The sequence below is a fragment of the Eucyclogobius newberryi genome, unplaced genomic scaffold (genome assembly GCF_026437365.1).
Source record: "Eucyclogobius newberryi isolate DKJ021-1_F unplaced genomic scaffold, fEucNew1.0.hap1 SCAF_9, whole genome shotgun sequence".
Taxonomy (NCBI): Eukaryota; Metazoa; Chordata; class Actinopteri; order Gobiiformes; family Gobiidae; genus Eucyclogobius; species Eucyclogobius newberryi.
Window position 1 is genome coordinate 30,995,733 of NW_027316532.1, and position 26,075 is coordinate 31,021,807.

Sequence of the window (26,075 nt, forward strand, 5' to 3'; positions counted from 1 at the left end):
ACAACAATGTAAACACAATGTATAATGTTATAATAAAAAAGCATTGATTGCTACTTTCAACCATTTCACATTGATGGACATAGAGCGAGTATGTTGAAGCTTTCTACAGAATATAACGCATATGACATGACTATTTGAGTGAGATGCCCTGGTTCAATGCACATTCTTGCGGCACAAACAAAGAATCAATGCTGTTGTTTGGAGGTCGGGGGAGTGAGTGAGGTGTAGTATTGCCAACAAAAAGTGTGAAGGACAGTGGTCATGGACAGTAACCGCATTACCAAGACAGCAGTGTGAAATACAGATTGGACGGTCTGTTCCCCCCCATAACGCATTCATTCATTCACTCTGATCATCTCAGAGCCCCTCCCCAAAAGCCAATTTGCTCCAAGCAAAAGAATAAAATCACAGCGGGTCTACTTAAACCCAGGATTTAACTGTGGTCAAGTTATTTAACGCAGGAAAGACTGCATACAATAAGACACTGTTGTCAAAAAAATCATAAATGTTTAAAATCAAAAATGTATACGGTAGGGCTATTTTCTAAAGCCTGCACAAGTTTTTCCACCTTCCAAAATTATTTTATTGATTGATCTTTATTCAAACAAGAAAGTCCCACTGAGATTGGATTTTATTTTAGGAGAGTCCTGGCCCCAGAGGGGAGGAGCCTATTGTACAGGTTTTTAGTGATAGTGGAAATCGGGTACGAGTACTGTAAATATTAAGAAAACATTCATAATAGCATTTCTGGGGCTTTTTGAAAAATACTAGATACAGTTACAGAATAACAAATACAAATGCAAATACTTACAAATACAAAAATTATAGATAAGGTTGAATAATAATAAAAAAGAGTTGATGGAAAATCTGGACCACAAGGGGAAATGAGTAACAGTGAGTGCAGCAGGCTCAGCAAACAGCAGGATAAGTGCACAGGGGAAAGCTCAAAGGGAATAAGCATATAAGTATGGTGTACTGACATACATAATGCATGTGCACCAGGGCACAGGACAAAGGAGAAGAAACACAACACATGCACATTAGAGGAAAACAGGGAATCAGAGAGGAGAGCAGGTGCTGTCAGTAGCCCCCAGCAGCACAACCCTGGATCAGTGTCATTTATGCCTGGTGTACATCGTACCAGGTACGGTTTGGGACCCACTTGGGTTACTTGCAGAGGGCCTGTTAACCCAAGACTGGTCTATTACACTCAGTTTTTGACGGACACCACGCGGTTTTGAGTGAGAACACTTGTCCCAAACCACACCAGGAACGGAGTCCGTGTACACCAGGCGTGCAGAGAAACAAAGCAACAGGAAAACAGGTGGACATAAAACATGGACATAACATTTTTTTATCTGATCCAGAAACGGATAAACTAATTACTGAATCAGAACAAAGCCACACACCCAAAATAAATGTCTACCAGTAAATATTAATATCCAGGCTTAAAATATAGAAAGGATAATTTGGCTTTTTATAAATAGTTTGCATTAAAGCGCAACATGTAAATTCAATTTACAATTTCATTGTGTGCTTCCAGCTAAATTGACACAGTTAACCATGGTTAGCCAAGGATAGGTTCCAATAGTGAAGTCTGCAGCACGGGTTCTCAATCTTTTTGAAGCCAGGGACCCCTTATCACATTTTTGGGGGACCCCCAACACATGGCCCAGGGGTTTACGGATCTCACTTCGAGAGCCATTGGTCTACAGCACCGATGAGCAAGGAGCTGCATCTCTGCATGAGAAGGTGGTCTTTATGTAGAGCTCACACATGCTTAATGATGACATTAATATGAAGACCTAAGGAAGCAGAGAAGTGAAATGCTGCAATGCTTTTTTTTACCTGATGAAGTAACAAACAAGCTAGGACAAATTACTCGATGAGTTTCAATTGTTCAGCGACCCTGCATTTATATGATAAGTGCCTAAATAAATGCACCATAGCTGTATGACAGATTTGAGGAACTGTCAAGGAAAGGGGCGTGGGTTGGTCTTTATGATATCAATTTCAAAACTATAATGAAAGTTAATATTAACAGGAACAGAGGCTGGGTGGTCAAAGGTGCAGCAGTTTCTGGTAAACTTCAAATTCAAAAGGAAATGTATTGATGATCGATGTTGTAAACTGTGGGTATGTCAAAAGTATGGCCCGTGGATCAGTTATAGCAGAGGACAGTACCCCATATGCCCTCTTGTTCTAAAATCAGATAAATGGCCTACCTATGTACACAAAAATCCTTCACATGATACACATTCATATTAAACAAAGAAAATTAAATCTGGTTTGCTATTGCCAGAGTGAATCCTGTTGTCCTTCCCCCAGAGTCCACCACAGGGCTATTGACACATTCATCTCTGTCAGCAGCACGCAGGAGGCATCAGTCTCAATCTACACACTGGGTCCACTTATGGAGTGCCAGACAGTTCCCCTACACAGACATGCGTCCCATCACGCCCAGGCGAGAGGAAAGTTTGTCATCCAAACCATCAATCAGTGCTAAGGGTCAGAGTATAGGAGGCTAAAGCACATGTAGAGAAGTACCAGGGTCTGAAGGTGAGACCAAGTCCTTGTTTTGCAAGTCTCAAGTCCACGGTGTCAAGTCAGAGTCAAGTCCCAAGTCAAAGACAAGCAAGTCCAAGTCAATGGCCCACAAGTACATATCTTCTACATTAAGTTTCAAGTCCTTTCAAGTCATTGTACCAAATTACAGAAAATTGATCATATTTTTGCGAATGGTTCTTCTTTTTAAAAAGTCCTGGTCACATCGAAGTATTGACTGTAAAGAGAAAATGGCTTGAAGCTTAAGTTTTAAGTTGTTTAATGTCAGAAGGATCTAAGTCCAAGTCAAGTCCTGAGTCATTGGTCATCAAGCCAAGTCCCCAGCTCATTTTATCAAGTCAAGTATAGAGTCATCAAAACGGTGACCCAGTCAGGCCTTGCAAGTCCGCAACTCATTGGTTAAGCATGGTATTGCTGGTCTGTTAACGTGGGGCCATTTAGAGGAATGTCAGTAAGGGGCCAAAGAAGAAATGCTTATTTTTGGGATGAATCTGAAACACTGGAAATTACATCTTTCCAACTGCGAATTACCTTATATTTAGATGTGCACCCACCAAAAAATAAATGGGCCACTGAGGAATTGTCCAGGTTAGTTTTTTTTTACACGGTGAAATAAACAAAATGTCCAAACAAAGACTTACATTATAAGTGAGTTTATTGTACACATTGAGAAGAAAACGCACAGGGAAACTCATCCTGTCCTCTCCATCTAGCTGGTAAAAAAAAAAGAAAACATGTGCCGACTGAGCCCTCCCGCCTTTACCTATTATACTAATGTGAACCCTGTGACCAACAAAAACAATTAACGCTATTACGTGCCTAAATTAGCAGAAATAATATAAACAAGGAATAATCTATATGCAAAATAAAGACAAATAACCAAAATTTCCTATAGCAAAAACAAAATAAAAACAATGACAAATAGCTCCAACGCTGATGATATCCTTGGTTTTGTGGGAATGTGTCTAAAAAGGGAGCACTGCTGTAAGTCACCCTGCGCACATTTGTTACAAGCACACACATAAACCTTTGCTGCCAGACATCCTGTACAACCCCTGCTATCAATTAGCCCCGTGAAACAGCCTTTGTGAACTGCAGGGATTGGCAAAGGTAGCGCTGGGTTTCGATTCAAATTTCAAGAATCGATTCGATTCCGATTTTTACGTTTCAAAATCGTTTTTTTCCGATTTCTCAGATCCCATCCGATTCGCTCCGATTTCGATCTGATTTCCGATTTCAATTCGATCTGGGGGTTAATGTTATTAAAAATAAAAAATGTATTTGAACCGTTTCCTTCACTTCATGACTGTGTAGAGAAGCAACATATTAAAACTACTATTATATCAATATTAAACAGCAAATCCTACAAGTATTGGTAGTTACTGATGGCTGGAAGACTGATGAAAAGGTTAAGGGTCAATCTACCTTCAAGAAAGATAATCTAGGAGTCCTGAATTATCTTTCTTGAAGGTAGATTGAAGTTCACTGAGGGAAATGTAGAAAATAATTTGAATTAAAAATAATAATAATTAAAAAAATAATAATAAAAAAATAGATCTTTAGACGTACGAATCGATAATCGGTCATTAATATGCAAATCGATTAAAAATCGATCATTTCAACCCAGCTCTAGATAAAGATATATATTGTACAGCTATGGCATCCTTTTCCCTGCATAAAATAACCTCCAGTTTCTCATTCAAAAAAATTCAGTATCAGATCTGCATGAGCTGACGTTTTCCCATCAATGGATTGTGTACTAGGTCAGGAAGATGGAAGCCCTTACAAGGACTGGTTTAGTTGTGTTGAGTTCAATGTCTGCTGTTCCTTCCTCGTGACTAACATGAATTAGTGGGTCACATACTTGCTGTCCACACACTACAGGCAGGGGTCAGGTTTATTGTATTATCCTAACTGCACAGTTGAGATCTTGATAAATTCCTTGCACAGTTTGAGCTAAAAGTGGAAAAGTGACAGCACATGACAGGAAGCAGGCAGATGACGCACTACCATACACACATTTCACAGGTGCACAGCGGCTGGTTTAAAATTACCCATCAGTGCCTTCATGAGGGTTGGGTATGTTGGGTTGACAGCCGACAAGAGGTGCTCAGGAACTGAGCTGGTTTAAAGTTGCGACAATGCCATCACAAGGCCAAGAGCGGCAGCCCCGAGAGAGGAGGGACGGCACAGGCATGCCAAATATGAGCAAGGCCGGACGTCATTCTGCCCGGCGATACGCACAGGCACATGTCCTGGACGAGCCTGCTGTACTGGCTCATGTGCTAAATTAAGGAGAGCAGAGGGTCCACTCTCTGTATGATTGTAAAGTGTTGAGTTCTGTCTCTTGGTGCTGCGATTACCTCATCGATCTCTATTTGAGGGCAAATTGAGGCCTCACATATGTAGTAGGTCAAGCTTCCAAAATCAAAACTTAAAGTCTATATGTTTCTAATTATGACTTAGTCTGGTAGGATAGCACGTGTGGTAAATACTTATCATAATTTCTTCTGTTAATTGAATTTTGAAAATATATGCAATGTGCCATTGAAAACGGAACTGACAAAATTTTCTGACAGTTCAAACAATCATCATATGGTTATATTGCTTGTCAAATGTATAACTATTGTGTAATTTATATGGATTTTGGTTCTCGTTTTCAGAATGGTTGCTAGATAACAGTTGTGGAATTACCTCTACGTCACATTTGCTGCCCATGTAAAATCGGGAAGTAAACTTAAAATGGTCAAACTGGGGACAAATAGGTCAAATGTATTGTAAAATCTGAAACATAAATGTCATATAGATTTTGAGAATAAGTAGAGAATAAAACTAGACTAAACGGGACAAATTATTTTTATGCCTACAGGATACACACCTCATTTACACAGACAGTGTAACAGTTAAGCATTGCACACATACGCGCGCACGCACACAAACACACGGTGTGTCCGATCACGTGGGAAGAAACTCTGACATGCACCAATCACAGGCAAACACACTGCTGAGGCGGCCATCTTTAGTAATGGCAGCCAGGGCAGACAAGTTTGGTCTATCATTTTGAGGCCCAGAAATTCCTGCATGACTGCATACCACAGTGTGCAGAGGGGAGGAAGAAGGAGGGAGAGAGCGAGAGAGAGGACAAAGCAAAGTGGGAAAGACGAAGGACACAGGAGAAAATACTGTTTGGGTGGGTGTACATAGGGATGATCTTTCAGAGAAAGGTGGAGCGAAAGGGTACAAGAAAAAGGACATGGGAGAACATTGTTTTTTATATCATTCCTTTTCAAGTGTGTGAGATATCACATGAAACAAGACATCTAGGTCTGGGCAATTATTAACCACATTAATTTCTCATGAGGACAGAGAGACCATAAAAGTAGAGCCAGTAGAGGTGAACAGGAAAAGTACATACCATAAGCATGACAGCATTGAAAACGCAGTCAATTCCTCTACTTTTTAAGGGAGCACAGCCACACCGCCACTATCGGTAGAAAGGAGTTTAGGAAAAGTACTGTAAAAATATCGGTTCTGCAGAAGTTGGCTCTCATCATAACGTTGACGGTGCATTTAGTAAGTGTACTGCAAGCCAGCCACACTTTATTGTAAACCAGGTTCAAGGCTCAATGACTTTCTCAGACAATACGACAACTACAGACAGTTTGTTGAACTACATCCAGGCTTTTAGATAGAGGGCCATCTTCCTGTATTTTGAACGGGTATTTTAAAATGTGGACGGGCATTTTCGAGTGCAGGGACGCTCGCCGGCGTAACGTCAGACGGCGCACGGCGTTAAAAGCGCTGCTTTATTTAGTAAAAGCGTCGGAAAATACGGTCCGAAGCAACAGAGTGTTGCCCGCTCTGTTGCCCGCTCTGTTGCCCGCTCTGTTGCCCGCTCTGTTGCCCGCTCTGTTGCCCGCTCTGTTGCCCGCTCTGTTGCCCGCTCTGTTGCCCGCTCTGTTGCCCGCTCTGTTGCCCGCTCTGTTGCCCGCTCTGTTGCCCGCTCTGTTGCCCGCTCTGTTGCCCGCTCTGTTGCCCGCTCTGTTCCGCTAATGACACTTTTCCTGTGGTTGGAGAGAACTAGAGAACTACTTTATTCAATATCTGCGGTTACAATGACCATAGGGTTTGTGGTGAAATGTGTGAGTAGAATTAATATTGTGCATAATCAGAGGGTTTTGACTTTGCAAAAGCAGGACACACATGTATGTCCTGAAACTATGCTGAGGTCCAAATGAGGCCCTTAAGCATTTGTTGTGTTCCCAAACGGGTGGCGAGTAGTGTAGATGTCAAAGCCTGAAGTCGGTTACTCAATCTGTTAAAAAACCTGAAAACAATCCGCCATCTCTTGATCAGTGGGAGTCTCCTGTTATGTTCCTTGCTCTCACTAAATTCAGCCATTCTCTGCTGCATGTTTTCTAATCTCTGAGTCACACAATTTCTTTAGTTCATACATTTTGCGACATGTAAAGATATCTCAAAAACAGTGCTTTCCCCATGAGTCTGGTAATAAAGCGTGGCAGTAGGAAGTGGTTTGGACAAAGAGAGGAAGTAATGAGGAAGTTGTTTGAGGCAGTTCAGGCAGTAACAAGCCCTCTTTGCCAGCAAACCTCCACAGCTGAGGACCACTGGGCTGATTCCAAAGACATATCACAGAGGAATTTGCCAGTAATTGGGAAGTAATCACATGGTTTTATCATATGTACTCTGTGATAGAAGCGGGGTCATTGCATGTAGACACCTTCAATATTTGTGTAAAATGTGCATGCAGACAACTAATTAGCAAGATGATTGCAGATTATTATAGTCTTAAATTTTACTAGTAGAATAAGAGCCAAACATTTTTAGAAAATCCTTCTGTTAGTGTGATTATTTGTTTTTTTGTTGGTAAGGCAGTTTGGGACAGCCGAACAATTGATGTGCTCTTTCTCTCACTTCCTGTCCCTTATAAGATATTGATGGTAATACAAAGACCAGTCAGTGAGCCTCTGCCAGTTTCAGCCACCACAAATAACTACATAAATGTACAGTAACAAAGCCTGAGAAACTAAGAATACTGCTATATGACTTAGAAAGTGAATCTATAATAAAAGCATAGTCTGGACTCTATATGTTTATATGTTTGTACTTTTTTCATAGGACTCTTGGAGCCCAGTATAAAAGAACTTTGTGAGAGTGAGCCTGGAGAGGTTGTGTGAATGCGGTGAGATGATTGGCAGGTAGTAGGCATACAGGAAAAACAACAGGCCTCTGCTCCAGATGGAGCTGCAGCCGTGAGTCAGGAGAATGTACAGTATGTGCAAAGGTTACTGCTTCAGCGAGCAGCAGCACAGGAACATTTACACAAGTGTTCCAATCCAGAACCAACTGCTCTCTCAGATTGTGATCTTTAGACATAGAAAATACAGGTTGATTATGTTTTTAATAGACTAGTTTCATGTTGGTTGGATTGTGAAAATTGACAGTAAAAGGTACATTATCGGCCATTACCATGACATTATATTTTAGATCAAGGTCCATTTATGACACCTGAGCCTAGTTCAATTTACAGTCAAAACAGGTCTAGATCTAGATCTTGTAGACAATGGTTTGAAAAACACCTGCTGGGATGTTTGAGAAGAAATTGAGAACATGTGGAGTGTGAAGGGAGGGACAGTGCTGGAGTGGAGCTACCTTTACACAGAGCGTTAAGAGGCTGGCCTAACCAGAGCTTTCATTCGATTGCAGGCAGAGGGCATGCTTCATTTGAGTGCTTCTATCCTTAATATCGTTATTCTCTTTCTTTCGCCTGCCCTGGCCGGGCCACCAGCCACTTGGAGAAAATTGTGGGTGCTTTTTGAGTATATGTGCACCTGGATGCATACTCGAAAACACCCCGCCATGTTTGTTTTGCTCTGTTTATTTTGCTATGCCCAACCTCAGCTCTTCCCCTACGAGCCTCCTCAGCTGACACTCATCTTATTTCACACTGGCTGCCCAGATTCACAGTTTCTATTACCAACGCAACCTAGAAAACAAAGTTGAAAACACCATGCAAGGTCAATAGACATGTACTGTATGAAAAAAATCACAAATGATCTGTCTAAATCAGGGGTGTCCAAACTACGGCCCGCCGGCCCTGTTTTTCTTGGCCCACAGCAAGTTTTGAAAATATAATATAAAATCGCCTGCATATGGTTTGCAGAAGAAGCTTGAGCTCCTCTGAGCTCCAATTCTCAGTTTCAACACAAGATGGAGTCAGCCACAGTGCTTGTCTATATCCGCCCAAAAAAAAACGTTGACCATGCATTAGCAGAAATGGCAGCGACAAAGAAACGCAAAATAGCAAGTGAGTGCAGGAGATGTCAAACACGGCTGTGATGAAAGAGTATAATGTCCGACGGCACTATGACACCAAACATCAGACCTACACATCGTACACAGGTGATGAACGAACACAGAAAGTCAAGCAAATGGTAGCTAGCTTACAAGCCCAGCAACCGTTTTTCCCCCGCGCTAACAAAATACAGGAAGATGGTACAACAGCAAGCTATGAAGTCGCTAAACCTATTGGCCAGCACAGAAAACTTTTCTCAGATGGTGATTTCATAAATAATGCCCCATCAAAGTCACAGAAATAATGTGCCCAGAAAAAGTGCAGGATTTCAACAACGTGAGCTTATCCAGAAATACAGTGGTGCGGAGCATAGAGGACTTGTCAGTTAACTTGAAACTTCAGCTGAGAGACAAAGTATGTGCTTTTGCGTTTTACTTGATAGCATGCGATGACTGCACAGATGCCACAGAAAACGCTCAGTTATACATTTTTTTGCCTAGAGTAGATGATAACCTTTGCAGTACGGAGGAGCTGCATGACACGATGAGCCTAAAAAGGTACAACCACAGGCAAAGATATTTTTGAAGCCGTCTCAGAGGCAAATGAAAAAAATAGGGCTTAAATGGGACAAGCTCTGCGACAAACAACAGAGTTGTTGGAGCTCCAGCCATGAGGGACGAGCGCAGAGGCAGCATTGTGTGATAAGGTAAAAAAGAGCAGCGGTGAAGCTGTTAAAATGCACTGCATATTCCACCACAAAAAACTGTCAACATAAATCGAGCTAGAGGACTGATGTGGATCTGCACTGGCTCAGCCGCGGCTCTGGGCCCCGGCGGTTTTACGTGCAGAGATCAGAAATTGATCCGTTTTTGAAAGAGAAGGGCCTTCCTCTTCGTGAACTGTGTGACCTTCTGTGGCTGGCAAACCTCGCATTTTTAGTTGATCTTACCGGTATTCATAATTTCAAGACACTAAACAAGAACCTACAAGGCAAAGGGCAGCTGGTTTCACACCTTTACGCCACATGAAAGCCTTCTGTGTAAAGCTCGGCCTGTTTGAGACGCAACTACGGAGCTATCACGCAGCAGACTTCACTGCGCTGACTTAAATCAGACCTGCTTTTCCAAACGCGGACCTTACTGCTAATAAGGAGAAATATGTGTCTGTGATTGCATCTCTTATGATTGAATTCAACTAGCGTTTCCAAGATTTTTCTGTTATTGAAAAGCAAATCAAGCTCTTCTTGACCCCCTTCCTGGTATGCAGAAGTGAGAGGATTGCAATGAGAGGATTCTCTGAAAAGTCAACATCAGCTTCTCTCTCTCCGCAACTTGTATCAGTTTGTATGAGTTTGGATAATGTCCAGTTTCCTCTGATGAGACGCCATGCAAAAAGAATGATGAGCCTGTTTGGCTCAACTTACATTTGCGAACAAATATTTTCTCTGTTAACTCAGAACAAAAACAGACTGAGAACCAGAATAACCGATAGCCATCTCTGTGAAGTCCTCTGTGTCTCAACCACCACATTTTCTCCTGCCATATATCAGCCATTCTTCAATCCAAAGGACAGCGTCACTGCTCCCATTGAGTTCTACACAGAGGTGAGTTACAATTACACACCAAATTATAGTCAATATGTCACCTCTAGTGTGAGACCCACCCCTTGGTTCATTTTTCTGTATTTGGCCCTTAGTGAAAAAAGTTTGGTCTAAATGAACCCAAAATATATGTTGTTAGACAGGCCTCGCCCAATCTTCTCACTGACTCACCATACAACCACATTGGGTTCTAAAATTTGGCCGAGGGGCCGGGCCAGGAAAATATGGTGTGTTTGTGTGAACTAATTAATTACTATACATTACGTGCAAGATTTGACCTGTAACTTGTAACAAAGCAACAAATGCAAGGCTCAATGTACAAATTGTTTTCCAAATGCATTAAATAATGATTAATTATCTACTGTCTTCAACTGTCCACAAGAGTCTTCTTCAGTGCGTCAAACACTTGCACTTCCTGCTTGATTGGCCCCGGTGGCCGTTTGTGGTGAATTTTATTTTCTGCGCGCCATAGATTTTCTTGTGCGCCCACTAAGTGCGAGCAGTGCAATAAGTGCGAGCAGTGCGCAGCTGCGCAGCTTAGAGGGAACAGTGCCATCTCCTGGGGAAATGTGGGCATTATAGGCGAAAGGTAAAATGAACGGCCAGCCGCAGTATCGTCAATTTGAATCCCGACTCCGACATTTGCCGCATGTCCTCCTTTCTCTCTCATCATTCCCCTTCCTTTCTTTCTCATTCCATCTACTGTCTAATAAAGCCTACGGCAAAAAAATAATAAATTAAAACATTTTTTTTAACATAACTGGGACAAGCTTGGCGGGCCGGATTGAAAGGCCCAACGGGCCGGATGTGGCTTGTGGGCCGTAATTTGGGGACCACTGATCTAAATAGTAGATTTCTTTTATATCTGCATATTTTAACTTTCAAAATAACAAACCCATCCTTTTGTACCCTTGGTTGAGTTTGTATGTGCAGTACATCCGCTGCTCCAGCTGCAGCGCCGCTGCTCCAGCTGCAGCGCCGCTGCTCCAGCTGCAGCGCCTTCAACTACTAGACTCTCTGCTTTTGAAACGGCTTTCACAACCTTCATTGTTTGTCAACAGCAATGGGTTTGAGCAAGTTGGCGATCAGCTTTCTCCACACTGAGACGGTACTCGCTGCCTCCGCTGGCACAGCCAGTACTCGTTCTGTCTGTGGGCCAGAGGCTTGAAGGGGCGTAAAGAGCATGGTCATACAGACGAGACACACGGGTCCGAATAGTGACGCTTGGTCCAGTTTGTGAGAGCTCATTTCAGGCGTCAGTGCATCAGCTCCATGTGCTCAGTTCCCAGTCCAGTGGTGAGCAGGAAAAGTAGATCCATCAAGAGTTCACATCTTTGAACCAAAATTATACTGTGGATGTGTATAATTTTGTAATGTTAGAGAACATATATAATTCTAATAGCATATTATCATAATTATTGATAATAATAAAAGGCCAACTACTATTATAATGATCATTAGGCCCGAGCGCCACAAGCTGGCGAGAGGCCTATTAATCTCGTAAGGCCGTGCGAAAAAGCGCTCGCCCACTTCCAAACACTCACTAACGCACTCCTCCACTCACGCACGCCCCGTGCATACTAATTAGTAGTAGGAAAATGGAACATTACCGTTGTAAACGGGCGAAGCCCGTGCAAAAGTGCACACTAAACGAGCACTTTACATTGGGATGACGACCGCTCGGTCGTCATCCCCTTATAAAGCACTCATTTGCGCTAAGTAGCTCACGAATACGTTCCCCATCTCTTGCACGTTCCGTGCATATAAGCATGTATTGCAAAAATTGAACATTATTACTGTATAGAGTGCCAAAAACACAAAGTGGGCGGAGCCCACTCAAAATTAACGAAAGTACCCGTCAGTGACCAGGGACCCACACCATGAGGTAGGAAAGCGCGAGCGCTTTCCGAAAATTTATAGTTTATGATATTTGAAAAATGGGAAACATTGTTTTTGCATCGGAATATTATTCTTTCTTTCTTCTTTCTTCTCGGGACCAACCCCCCTATTTTTCACCCAGTGAACATTGACGAAAAGTCACAAAAATTTGCACACCTCTAAAAATCGTGCCTCTCTACATTCTGGCTATTTCCCTTTTCTAAAATAAAAAAAATGTGCGCGTCAGCGCCCCCAAATGTACCAAAAATGCATTGAGAGATGGGAAATGACCCAAAAAAAATCTGATCGTAGAATCATGAAATTTGGCGCAGAGGTAGATGGTGACAAGAGAAGTAAAAAATATTACTACGGCAACGCCGTCCGCCCAACCAAATGTCGGCCATATTGCTTCAAAAATGGCTAAACATGACTTCGGAGTTTTTCCAAACGTCGTACTTTTACGAACTCCTCCCAGGGCGTTGGCTCTAAAAAGCTGAAATTTGGTGAAAATGCTACTGAGGAGTGGGACATCAAAAGTTATTCAAATTACATTGATACCTGTCACGGTCTCTGTGCGGCGAAGCCGCAAACTGTAGCAATAATTTCAGAAATCTCCCAAATTTTACATTTCTGCCGTTTGCGCTGATAAAGTCCGAATTGCGTCAAATTAGAATCAGTTGTTAAACTCTTTGCCCTAAACCTACTTGAAGTGAAATAAATTCATTTGGAGCCACAGCGCCCCCTACAGATTTTATATGGAGGTTAAATGTTTAGTTTTGCGAAATTATATGAAATTTGACACAGAACTCAATTTTGGCATCCCCATCAAAAAAAGTCAATGAGACCCATGTCATAATTGTTATGGCGTTGCCGTAACGATGACCGAAACCTTCCATGTTATTCCAATGGGGAAATCGCCAGAACATGTTTACACTTTAGACTTTCACAAACTCCTCTTAGGGCGTTAGCCCTATTAACCTGAAATTTGGTGAGACTCATCTTCAGGGGTGGACCATCAAAAGTTATCCACATTTTTATTCAAAAAGTCACGGTGTCTGTGCGGCAAAGCCGCACATTTTGCCAAGAATTCAAAATAAAATTGCTTTTTGATGGTAAAACAAAAGGGGAGAAGATGTGACAGCGTCACAGATTCAGCAGTAGGCGTAATAAAAGGACAATTGAGGCGCGTTAGCGCCCCCTCCTCTTGCGGTGTGGCGGCGGCGTGGCGAGGGCCGATCATTGCCGCTTGCGGCTATATTTTAAGATAAGATAAGATATTCCTTTATTGTCCCACATGGGGAAATTTCATTGGTGCAACGCAGGTAGATACAGAGGTAGATACAGAATAACAGAACAGATCACTAATAGGAAGTCTGAAAAACACTTTCAGTAGAAGATCTCCAATAAATAAATAAAAACTCCCATAGACAAATGAATAAATAAATACATAAATACCATTGCATGTGATCACGACAGTAATTGCACATGAATATGTGTCACGACAGCACATAGATTGCACATGAATTTCACAGTAATTGCACATGAATTGCACATGAATTCCAACAGCAATTGCACATATGACAGAATTGCACATGGTTAGGTCAGTATTGCGAGTGTTCAGTACTCGTAACAGTTCTTGTTATAAAGTCTGACAGCAGCAGGAAGGAAAGACCTACGGAACCTTTCCTTCACACAGCGAGGGTGGATCAGTCTCTCACTGAAGCTGCTCTCCAGAGCGGACAGAGTGTCCTGCAGGGGGTGACACTCATGGTCCAGCATAGATGTGAATCTAGCCAGGACCCTCCTGTCCCCCACCTCCTGCACAGAGTCCAGAGCACAGCCCAGGACGGAGCTGGACTTCTTGATGACTCTGTCCAGCTTCCTCCTCTCCCTCTCTGTGATGCTGCTGCTCCAGCAGGCCACACCGTACAGGAGGGCTGATGCCACCACAGAGTCGTAGAAGGTCTTCAGGAGTGGCCCTGTCACTCCAAAAGACCTGAGTCTCCTCAGGAGGTAGAGCCGACTCTGGCTCTTCCTGTACAGTGCGTCTGTGTTATGAGTCCAGTCCAGTTTGTGGTTCAGATGAACACCCAGGTACTTGTATGAGTCCACTCTCTCAATGTCCCGTCCCTGGATGTTCACTGGTGAGGGGGCAGTGGGGTGGCGTCTGCGGAAATCCACCACCATCTCCTTGGTCTTTCCCGCGTTGATGAGGAGGTGGTTCCGCTGACACCAGTCCACAAAGTCCTGCGCCAGTCCTCTGTACTCCGCGTCATCGTCGTCCGTGATGAGTCCGATGATGGCAGAGTCGTCAGAGAACTTCTGCAGGACACAGCTGTCCGTGTCATGTCTGAAGTCTGCAGTGTAAAGGGTGAAGAGAAAGGGCGCGAGGACAGTGCCCTGGGGCGCCCCCACACTGCAGGTCCAAGTGTCAGACACACAGTTCCGGGCTCTCACAAACTGGGGTCGGTCTGTGAGCTAGTCCAGGATCCACTCTGCCAGGTCATACTCCACACCAGCCGTCTCCAGCTTGTCCCTCAGGAGCAGCGGCTGGATGGTGTTGAAGGCGCTGGAAAGATCGAAGAACAGAATCCTCACAGAGCTGCCAGGCTTTTCCAGGTGAGAGAGAGCGGTGCAGCAGGGAGATGACGGCGTCCTCCACTCCGATGCCAGACCGATATGCAAACTGCAGCGGGTCCATGGCTGAGCTCACGGTGGAGCGGAGGTGGTCCAGGACTAGCCGCTCCAGTGTCTTCATCAGGTGGGACGTGAGAGCCACTGGCCTGAAGCTGTTGAGGTCTTTGGGGCGCGGTGTCTTAGGCACAGGTACCAGACAGGAGGTCTTCCAGACCTGTGGTACCACCCTCAGCTTCAGGCTCATGTTGAAGACATGCTCCATAACTCCACACAGTTCATCTGCGCAGGACTTAAGGAGCCTGGGGCTGATGCCATCAGGTCCTGCTGCCTTCCTCACTTTAATCCTCTTCAGCTCACTCCTCACCTGTGCTGCTGTGACAGTCAGTGGTTGGCAGGGGGACCGTGTGCTGGGGGGATGGGTGAGTCCAGGCGAAGTGGGGAGCCGATGGTCCGGGGCAGATAAGCGAAGAGGAACAGATGCAGGGCATTGTCCAGCTGTGGAAGAGGGAGCATGCAGCTGTGCAGGGGGAGGGGCGGGTGACCGATCAAACCTCAAGATGTGAGCATTTAAATCATTCACCCACTGTAGATCCCCCTCTGTCTGGGCAGGTGGGATTTTGAAGCCCGAGATGGTTTTCAGGCTCCTCCACACTCCCTGAATGTTCTTTTGCTGCAGCTGCTCCTCCATCCTCCTCTTGTAGCCGGCCTCAGCCTGCCTGATCTTCCTCCTCAGCTCCTTCTGCACAGTCCTCAGCTCCTCCTTGTTCCCTGACCTGAAGGCTCTCTTCTTCTCCGTCAGCAGAGCCTTCAGTTCACGGTTAATCCATGGCTTGTTGTTTGGAAAACACCGCACCGTCCGGGAGGGAACAATGTTCTCAAAACAGAAGTTGATGTAGCCTGTGATGCACTCTGTGATGGTGTTGATGTCCTCCCCATGTGGGTCATAAAGCTCAGTCCAGACAGTGGTGCTGAAGCAGTCCCTCAGAGCCTCCTCGCTCTCAGCAGACCACATCCTCACCTCACGGGACACCACAGGCTGCCTGCGCACGATGGGTTCATACACAGGCCTCAGATGTACAAGGTTGTGGTCCGAGCTGCCCAGGGGAGGGAGGGGGGGAGAAGAATAAGCCTCCTTGGTGTTGGCAAAAAACAAGTCCAATGTTCTATTCTCTCTGGTGGGGCAGGTAACATACTGGGTGTATGTTGGTAGAACAGAAGAGGGAGAAGCGTGGTTAAAGTCACCAGAGATGAGGAAGAGAGCCTGTGGATGCTGTGTTTGCAGCCTACAAGTGCAGGAGAGCAGTGCTTCACAAGCATTTTCAGCATTGGCAGACGGGGCCACATAGACTGCGATCAAAATCACATGTGAGAACTCCCGGGGCAGATAATATGGCCTCATGCCAATAGCCAATAGTTCAATATCCTTGTTACATAGCTGCTCCCTCACTGTGCAGTGTTCGGGTTTGGACCAGCTCGTGTTCACATACACCGCCAGACCTCCACCTCTTTTCTTCAAGCATTCTCTCGTTCTGTCCGCCTGCAGCAGATGAAAATTGTCCAAACCTACAATAGAGTCTGGCATTTCTGCTGTTAACCAGGTCTCTGTGAAAATCAAGACGCTGCTGTCCCTATAAATCCTCTGGGACCGCATGAGGCTCGCTATTTCCGTCATTTTATTTTGAAGGGACCTCACGTTACCCATGACTACGGCGGGAACCGACTTCCTGTTTGTCCCTCTCTTCTCTCTGAGTTTACGTCCAGCCCGTCTGCCTCGTTGCGTTTTCCTTAGGATGTCCGCCGGGATAACGTGACGATCTCCGGGTAAGACGACTGTTCTCCTCAGTTTCATGAGTTCCTCCTTTGTGTAAACGCGGTACGGCGCCGGGCGGGGGGCGGGGCCGGAGCCGGGGGACTCAGAGCCAAGACACATCGCAACGACACGACGAAAACACTCAATCCAGCCGAATAAAGTCAAAACAAGTTAATTTAAAGCGATTCCAGTGCGTGTCCCGATCGTTCGTGAAGTTCCTCTTTCATATAAACGTGTATATAAACGTGTACCGACGACACGCCGTACTTTAGCGCGGCCGGAGGGCGCGGGGGGGGGGGGGGCTGATGGGCTCGCTCGGAGCTAGCTCACGTCACAACAACATAACAAACGCAACGAAAAACGCTCAAATCCAGCCGAAAAAAGTCAAAAACAGTTGAATTAAAAAACTATTCCAGCGCGTGTCCCTATCGTACAGTAAAATAGAAAAAATATACTAATTATATTTACAAAATATAGGAGATAAAGCACAATAAGTGTGAGAAAGAAGAGAGAGCGTTTACACCGGGCTGCCAGCTGTACCAGCGCCTTATGAAATGTCTGAGTATTTATTGCCATTCACTGTCCCCCCCTAAATCAAACTCAGTTTTGCCCTGAGGTCACACTGAGCACTGCGTCCTAGTGTGCGTGTGTGGTTTTGAAAACAATCAAAGCGGCTGGGTACAGGCAGGATGAACTTTGACCTGGAAGCCTTTTAGTCTTATGCTGCTTATGTCTGTGTGTGTTAAGAGCAGCTCTGGCGTCACTCGTGCTCAATAAATACAGAGCAAACAACAAACTGACTTTTGCCGTTGCCTTTTCACCTTACCTACATCTAGCACGTTTAGTTGGGTTTCAATATCGCTCCAACGACAACAACTTCTACTTTATGGATAGAGGTGGGAGATATTGAAAGATTGCAAGATTACTCAATTATTTTGATTAGACAATATACTCAAAGGTTTACAGAACTGAAAACTCAAGCATCTGCAGCTATTACTGTCACTATACCATGGCACATTTGCAAAAAATACAAGCCTGAATTTTATATTTGTTCCAACCAGGATAATTGAAGTTGATCACTGATCATCTGAAATTTTGATTGGCCGATACCGACCACATTGACTTGTGTCAAAAACATTTATTTTTCTAATCATATTAAATATAGGTTTATAGGCTTTTGATAATATGATTTTTGACCAAATCTGTCGAGTTCATAAGAGCAACGGCATTTCCTTGGCAATTTTAGGCATGCATGTGCTTCTGCTCATCAATTAACGGCGTGGCTTGAATGAATCCTTGAGCCGTTCATGTCCGCGTCATGCCAAACAGAGTGGATATAGGAGCAGGCTTTCATCCTCTGAGTAGTTTGGACAGTTTGAGGAAGGAAAATGTGCAGAAGAGCAAAGCGAGGGCGACTAGTGTTTGTGAGGTGCCACGTTCAAATGAGACTTTGACAAAACCATGAAGTGCTTTGCATTTTCACTTTCCATACGCAGTCATTTGGTAACTGTGCACATTTTCTCAGCAAAATAAGACACAACAGTTTTGACAGGCTCATTGCTCTTTTTACATTCAAGGCATGCATAAAGGCACGCATTAATTTATGGCTTTTAATGAGTAAATCATCAGCGTGTGCCTGTAAACAAGTGTGTGTTCTGTGGATGCAATGGGAAACCATTTGGCTCAGTTTGAGCGTGTGACTTCCTATGGCTGATAGACGACACATTTGGCTCTGAACCTCTATTATGTTTTAAACTAGAAGACTAGCAGGAGAGCTCGTAGTTCTGTGCGTGTTTTCACAAACACGTGGCTGCTCTGTGTTGTTGTTGTCTGATCCGGGAGCAGGTGAGGTGCAAGCAGGAGCAGGTGGTACATAGGGACTTAAAAGACAGTGGCTCCTGAAAAATGCACAGAACTCTTATAGGTCTGAACGTATGGCATGGCTACATAGCCAGAGCAACTGGTGATAACTTGCAAGAGCAGAGGAAAGTAAACAGAACTGTCAAAACATCTGAGCAGACAGACCTCAAAACCTTTTTCCAATTCTTCAGGTTATTTTGATTACAAATGTTTCTAACATAAAGGTGATGCATGCTGCCTTTACCCACACATGCACCCACTGGTTTTCCTGCTCGTAAGGAGTCTGTACAAGATCAGAGGAATGCTATGCATTCGTCGGCTCTTACCTAGGGCAACAGTAGAACCCTGTAAAAAGCACAACAAAAACAAGCTCACAGTTTCCACTCACACATAAACTCTAATGCCCCGTCTAATGTTCCTCCACTCCGGCATCCTCCGTAACTCAAATATTCATTCACATAAAAGCTCTGATTAAAGATTTCCAGCTTTTCCAGCTCTCCTTGAGTTTTGTGGTTGTACATTTAAACTTTTTCAACTTCATCAAGAGGAAATCAGCAAAGTCACTTATGTGTCCCAACTAATGCACCAAACAAAATTACATTCTGCACTTATTAATAAATTGTCAAAGCAACAAGTCCAACCCACAGGAATGTGGAATGAGGAGATATAGTGCAAACATTTCAAACTGTGACGAATACAGTCAAGGCACTATATGAGTGAGGTGAACACATGCCCGCCCCTACAGCACTGACAAAAAACTCCATTGCATCATGTTCTAAAAATGGTGCCTATCAAATGACGCAGAGTAAACGGTCATATCCGTCACACCTACAGCAATGGTTACCAAACTGTTTACCCTCAGATATTAGAACCTTGTGTCTGTGAGAACTACACACATCAAAAGATATCCAATGCAGAGAAATATTTCTTTACTTACCAATTATATACAAAATATTTTGTATCATTAAAATATAACTAAACATTTCTAAAATGAATAACTAATGACCAAATAAATGTAATAAATGTTATTGTTTTTTCACTCTGCATATACACCACGGATTGGGAACCACTGTCCTAAATCCCACTTCACCCTAAGAGCACATGTGGTCTGTATATTTGACACACACACACTGACTGAGCAAGCTTAGAGTGTATGATGGTAAGCTTGCTCAATGACTTGTACGGTAACTTATACATTTATACATCAGTAAGACAGCAATTATTTGACCCATGAAGCAGGTAGTGGGCCTATAATTACACATCATGACACTCAAGTCAATCTATGGTAAACAGAAGGCATGGCATGAACATGACCTTCGCCCGCTGATATTAGCTGGAGCGCTCCACAACATGGAAATTGTTGAGCTCACTACACAAACACTTTGCAATGAAAACATGAGTCACCTCCATTGATGTATGCAGAATAATAACCTGATGCATGTTCTCAGTGTGTGCCTCAATAGACTTTTGAATAGCTTTATGTGTGATGTCGTGGACAGTCAATAACAATGTGGTGTAGCATTGTATCACAGTGACTTACTTCTCTGACAGTGGTCATGGGACCAGCATCGTCCCCGGAAGTGCCCGTTGATGTTGTTCAGAGGGCAGATGGTCTGGCCCTGCGCGGTCCCCGGACATATATCCCCACACTCCTTCTCGTTCTTATTTTCCACAATGTAGTTGTCTTCCATAGAGTCCAGGATCTTTGACCAGTCGAGGGTGGCCAGGTAGCACAGGTCATCGTTCTTCTCGATCCTTACAGCTCCTCTGGTGATGTTCATGAGGCTGTGCAGCCCCAGCTCTCTCATCTGCATCATCTCATACACGACCAGAGCGTAGTTGAAGAAGAGGTTGTTGCCGCGGATTACAGTTAGGTTTGGGAAGAGTCGTGCCAGCGTCTCGAGCCCATAGACTCTGAACAGAAGCACATAGTCGGTCACCACTTGGAGCTTGGGGTAGCTAAGGCCTCGAAAGTCAGCAGTCTTAGAGTTGAACATGAGCAAAATCTTTAAATGGCCCTCGATGATGGTGCAGTTTTCCAGCGACTGCAGGTTGGTCACATTATTCCGGATGTCTTTACTCTGGCAGACTGAAAAAGAGAAAAATACAATAACAGTTTTAATATCTAGTTGCATTACTCATTCATTGCTCTGTCATGCTGCGCTGTCTTAGTTACAACTGTCCTGTTGCAATCTGACCGAAACACAGAACATTCTGTGGGTCTGGTCACTCTCTCACCACCAAACATATATTTATAGGAAATATTGAATATGATTGACAGGCCCTGTTCATTTTTATTCCCAAAAAAAAATGTGTTAGGTCAGTGCCTGACCTGGATGAAGCAGACATTAGAGTGGTAATAGAAATGAAACCCAGAAGCACAACGCTTATCCAAGCTCATTCATACTCTTGAGCTGCCGTAATCACACAAGCCCTGCACATTTGGGCAGTGCCAGCACTCTGCATCAGAGGAGAGTGGATGCACTGGACAACAGAGGCAGAGAAGAATATAACGCGCCAACAAATGGAAAACATAAATATATAATTGTGATCATTTTTTGCATACATTTTTGCTTTGAATTGAAGTCAATTGCCCTGAGTCAGTTTAGTTTTACCGTTCTTCTGATGATAATATTATCGGTACAAATTAATGTTAAAACGGAACATAAAGCCAAAATCTGCAAGGCAAGGGGTAGTACTGGTGCCATCATAGTGCAGGTAAAGACTACGGATTAACCTCCCATTCTGTTAATGATTTAAGACACAAACATGTCAACAAACTCTGACTGGCAGCATATCAGTGGAATAGTTTTACAAATCACAATTGCTACTACTAGAAAACATGTTTACCACTACTGTGGAGTAATTGTAACCAATGCCCATAATGCAGTGATTTTGATATGGCGAGAGTTGTTTAATAAGTTGTTACGCGAGCCCGCCGACATCAAAAACGGAGGTTCTAAAAAATATATATATATTTTTCCTGTTTTCGTGGATTTTTCGCAATAAAAATAAACATTTATTCTGCACCAGCATCTCCAAACCCCGACCATTTCTGCACTACCCCGTGTTTGTCCCAACGTCAGAGCTTTAAAACTCTCTCAACTCACGGCTTCCTAGATCAACCATAGATCCATGAGATCAACCGATAGATTAACATGAAGGATGCGGGGTGGGCGTGGCTTTGGCTCACGCTCCCATTCACTGAACTCGCGTTCGAACGAGGAAATGAAGAATACGCGTCTTGATCGGTTATATTAGAATCATTTTGTCGTTGCCATTTAAGTAGCACAAGTCCTCCTCATGTGGACATGTCCAGCTCGTCTGTGGAGTCTTTGTTCTCATCTGATCGCATTGTAAGACCGCTGCTTGTCCTGATGAGTTGATCTGAGCTGCGCGTCCACGACTCGAGCGTGTGAAATATTCATTCATTGCACACTTTGTGTTCCTGTCAAGACTCAATAAAGTTTATCAAACCGACTTGTTTGGACACAGGATGATACATTTTCTGAGAAGCTGTCAGCCTGGGACTACTTTCTGTCTGATCACTGTGAGCTCCACCTTCCATAAAACAGTTAGTTTATAACATTCAAGGTATTTTTGTACGCCGCAGTATAATAAGAGTCATTTTCAATGTCTTGCATTGATAACTATAATGATGTAGATAATGTAGAGATGTGGGAGTAGGGCCTATATTCTAAGAATCCAAGAAAATTATTTAGAATAAACATGTTTTTTTTTAAATTCAACTCTGACTTTTGGATGGTAGAAATGTAATTTGATAATGGGAAAATAAAATTTTATTTTTATTATTATTCCGTCTTCCCCTTTTAAAAATGCCAGGGAAAATCCGTGAAACAACAAATTAAAAAACTCTCGCCTAAGCCACACCTCTTGTACTGGAGACGTTTTGAAACTCGATCCAAACATTTCTTTCTGTGTAGTGTAATAACTACAACCTCACACCTGGCTCTCCTTCCTGCCTCATCTACTGAACACATCAAACAGGTCCACCGGCCGCTCAGACCTGTGGCGTAACATGACAAACACAACAAACTGTAACGCAGTTCACATGAGCCTCACTTGGCATAAAGATTGTCACATTAAGAATGCACTTTTAAAAACTTAACATCCAGCCACACATGGACATTAATCCAATGTAATTTGCATTTCAATAAAAGTCATTCATTTTAAAATATCCTGCAACTACAATAGATCAAGCTAAGGAGCAGCTACTGGCTACAATTCGCTTCCAAACATGTAAACATTACAAAGAATATTACCTTTTTGTACGCCTATCACAATGATTACAATACAGGCAGATTGATAAATTACAATGACGGAATAATTTTGTGGGGGCTCAATATTCTATTTTAATGAAATTACATGAGATTATTGAACTATACACATTTTAAATTACTCATCATGCATTAGGGCTATTGTGCTATTGGCATAACGTTTCAATATTATAATTTATTTGATATATTGCTACAGAAAATATCACAAGTTCAAATTTAGTTTTTATGTGCCAAACTATACCGCCATCAAAGAATAAATGCAATTGGCCCAGAGATGCATTCGACAAAGTGCAATGAAATACTAAATGCACCATGAGTGGTTAAGGCCATATCTAAAACGAGCAGAGTGGGAAAGCGACGGAGGAAGAGGGTGTGGGTAGAAGAGGGGGGCACACAAGGAACAGGGGGGTGAAAGTGTAACCTGAGCAGCGACAGGAACGTGGGGTGACGTAAGGGACCCACAGGACGGTTGGCCATCACATGCATGAATGGAGGCCTGCTATGGCCCAATGTTACATGACAGGCTTCACGTAGGCAGCCACACAGGGGCAGAAGAGGGGGGCACACTGGCCATATTTACCCAACAACAGAAAGGTTTGACAGGGGGGGTAGTGATGAGAGCATACGAGGACATTTAATCAATGTGCCTTTGTGTTTTAGTGATTTTATGTTTATCGTATATAGAGGGAAAAAAACAACTCTTGAAAACAAAGCTGGTGCAGGGGACCGACTGGACAATGACCGAATGCGCTCAGTCACCCGCCCTCCCGCTGTGGACCACCCATATGCAGACAGCTTGGAGCTCTCACTGGCTGTACAGGAGCCCTTAATTACAATAACAACTCAATCAGTGCCTAATGAGTCAATGTGGGCTGTTTTTTTTTTTATTCAGAGGGACAGAAAAGGAGGAAAATACCAGAGTGGAGACTGAAACGCACTGTACCATATTGTGTAGAGCTCTATATGAGAAATGTGGGCCATCCTCCTGCCTTTCCTGTCTTTTTGACACTTAATTTGGCAGGAGGAATGAGAAAACGGCGAGAAGCAGGGAATTATAGGGGGTGTCAGACAGGAAACAGGAACACCACAGAATAAAGCTGCGAGCGAGGTGAACGAGTTTAAATCTTCAGCAGGAGATTAGCGCTTTATGTATTATTGGGGTTATTTGTGGACATTTTAAACTATGCAAAACAAATACTGTTCTGCTGCTCGTTTACTTTGCTTGAAAAGAAGCAAAGAATCTTATGACATTCAAATGTATCTGGGGCATGTCTCTATTATTATAATGAATTACGTGCAAGATAAGAGAGGTTAATTGATCTCACAGTGTAGCAATTCACTATATAGGAGTCTTTGCACAAGCGCTGCAAGATTTATTGTAATCAATTAGAAAGTTATTTCCTCTAAAAACAACCAAATACCTCTAAAAACAACCAAATATCCTGCCATATTTGTAAAATCTGCTCACTCTTTTTAGATTTCTGCAAATATGTTTGGAAATGCATGGGATCCCAGCATCAGTTTAGCCAGGACAAGAGCTCCTTGACGTGTTTAAAAGGCTAATTTTAAACGCATCAAACAACAAATCTAATTGTAATTGCAATGCTTTTGAGAACAAGGTGGAATTTTAATGGAAACGTTTAATAATCGTAATGGGTTCAGTTCACGAGGACACCCCAAAACTACATTGACAATTTGTAATGGATAAACTGCAATCCAGTTCACAGCTTTGGCATAAGAGGCGCAACTCACCAGCACTTTTTGTCCAATCACATAAACACGTGGGGGAAACACCATTTGCAATAAATTATTCAAACAAAACTGTGTGTATGCTACTATGGTCTATACCTCACAAAACAAACAAGCTGATTTGTTTTAGTTACACACAGGGGTCTCGCTACGTACATACAGGGATGGCGGGGACGCCATCCGTAACATGATAAATCAAAATGGCCCGCCATCCGATTTGACATCATTAAAATACTACTTCAAATAAACAAGTACCGCGGCGTCAAAGTGTTCAGTTTACATTCAAAGTCTTTGTGGACGCGTGTCTTGGGCGTCTAGCGTTTTTGCAGTGCGTTTTGAGCGTTATTGTGGCGCGAATCCTGCGTTTTGTGCGTCGGACACGTTGGGGGCGTTCGAGCATCGGACGCTTTGGGTGCGCGGTCAGAGCGGCCGAAGCAGTAAAGTAGGAAAGGTTTAACTTTTTTGCAGCAGACGCGCCGCAGCAACCAATCAGAGATTACGCTCTCGTGATGTGCCTACGCACGCCCTGGAAGATGGACCAAAACAAACCCTGCAACGGTTAAAAAAAAAAAACTCAAGACTCCTGGAGCAAATAAAGATTTTCAATAAACTCAACACTCAAATGTATTGATGGTGGATGGGTTTAGGGTACATGTACCTTTGGAAATAATGAAGGTACATTAAACCATCGTTGGAGGAAAATGCAACCCCATATGAGGCATATTTACCATCCTTTGACAGAGCCATGACAGTCTAAATTTTGTTGTTTTGTTAAATATTGCATCAATAAAATGTGTGATGCTATTCTAATGCAGTGCACCATGTCTATCTTTTATTAGAGTGATCTAACATGAGATGCAAATGAGGTCATAGCTCATAACATCTCTGTTCATCTCCTATTCAGTCAGCTCCCACAGCTGCGAGCGCCGTTATAGAGTAACTACAATTTCAGACTGATTATTTTTAGCGTTGTACTCCCTGCAGAGAACTTAATATGCATCAACTAACAGTAGCTGGCCGGCCATGAGAAAGTGGATCACGCGCACAGCTTTAGAAAGTGAGAGAGCAGCTTTATGTGGCCCAGGAAGAAGAGGTCCGTCTTGGACGCTGGCTCAAGCGCATGGCAGCTGCACGTTAGCATGAAACTAAACCAAGCTATAGCGAAGGCAGCAAACTCTGGACAGAAAAAAGTGATTATGAGATTTTCGGATAAGAGACTCAATCAATAAGTAGACAATATATGACTAAGCAGCTGATACAAGATGAAAATTGCCACGTTAACCTGCTGCGTTTTAACATTACATTTAATTGGACCCTGTCCATAATCATCACGAGCAAAACCACTCATGCTTTGTTTTGGAT

General features: G+C 43.3%; 1 protein-coding gene across 1 annotated transcript in view; it reads right to left on the reverse strand.

The window, feature by feature from the left end:
- The window catches only part of insrb (insulin receptor b), a 61,898-nt gene that overhangs the window by 26,872 nt on the left and 8,951 nt on the right, over positions 1–26,075 (reverse strand). Inside the window, exon 2 of the mRNA XM_072438798.1 lies at positions 20,207–20,755. Within this exon, the coding sequence (XP_072294899.1) occupies positions 20,207–20,755 (549 nt within the window). The remainder of the gene's footprint in view (positions 1–20,206; positions 20,756–26,075) is intronic.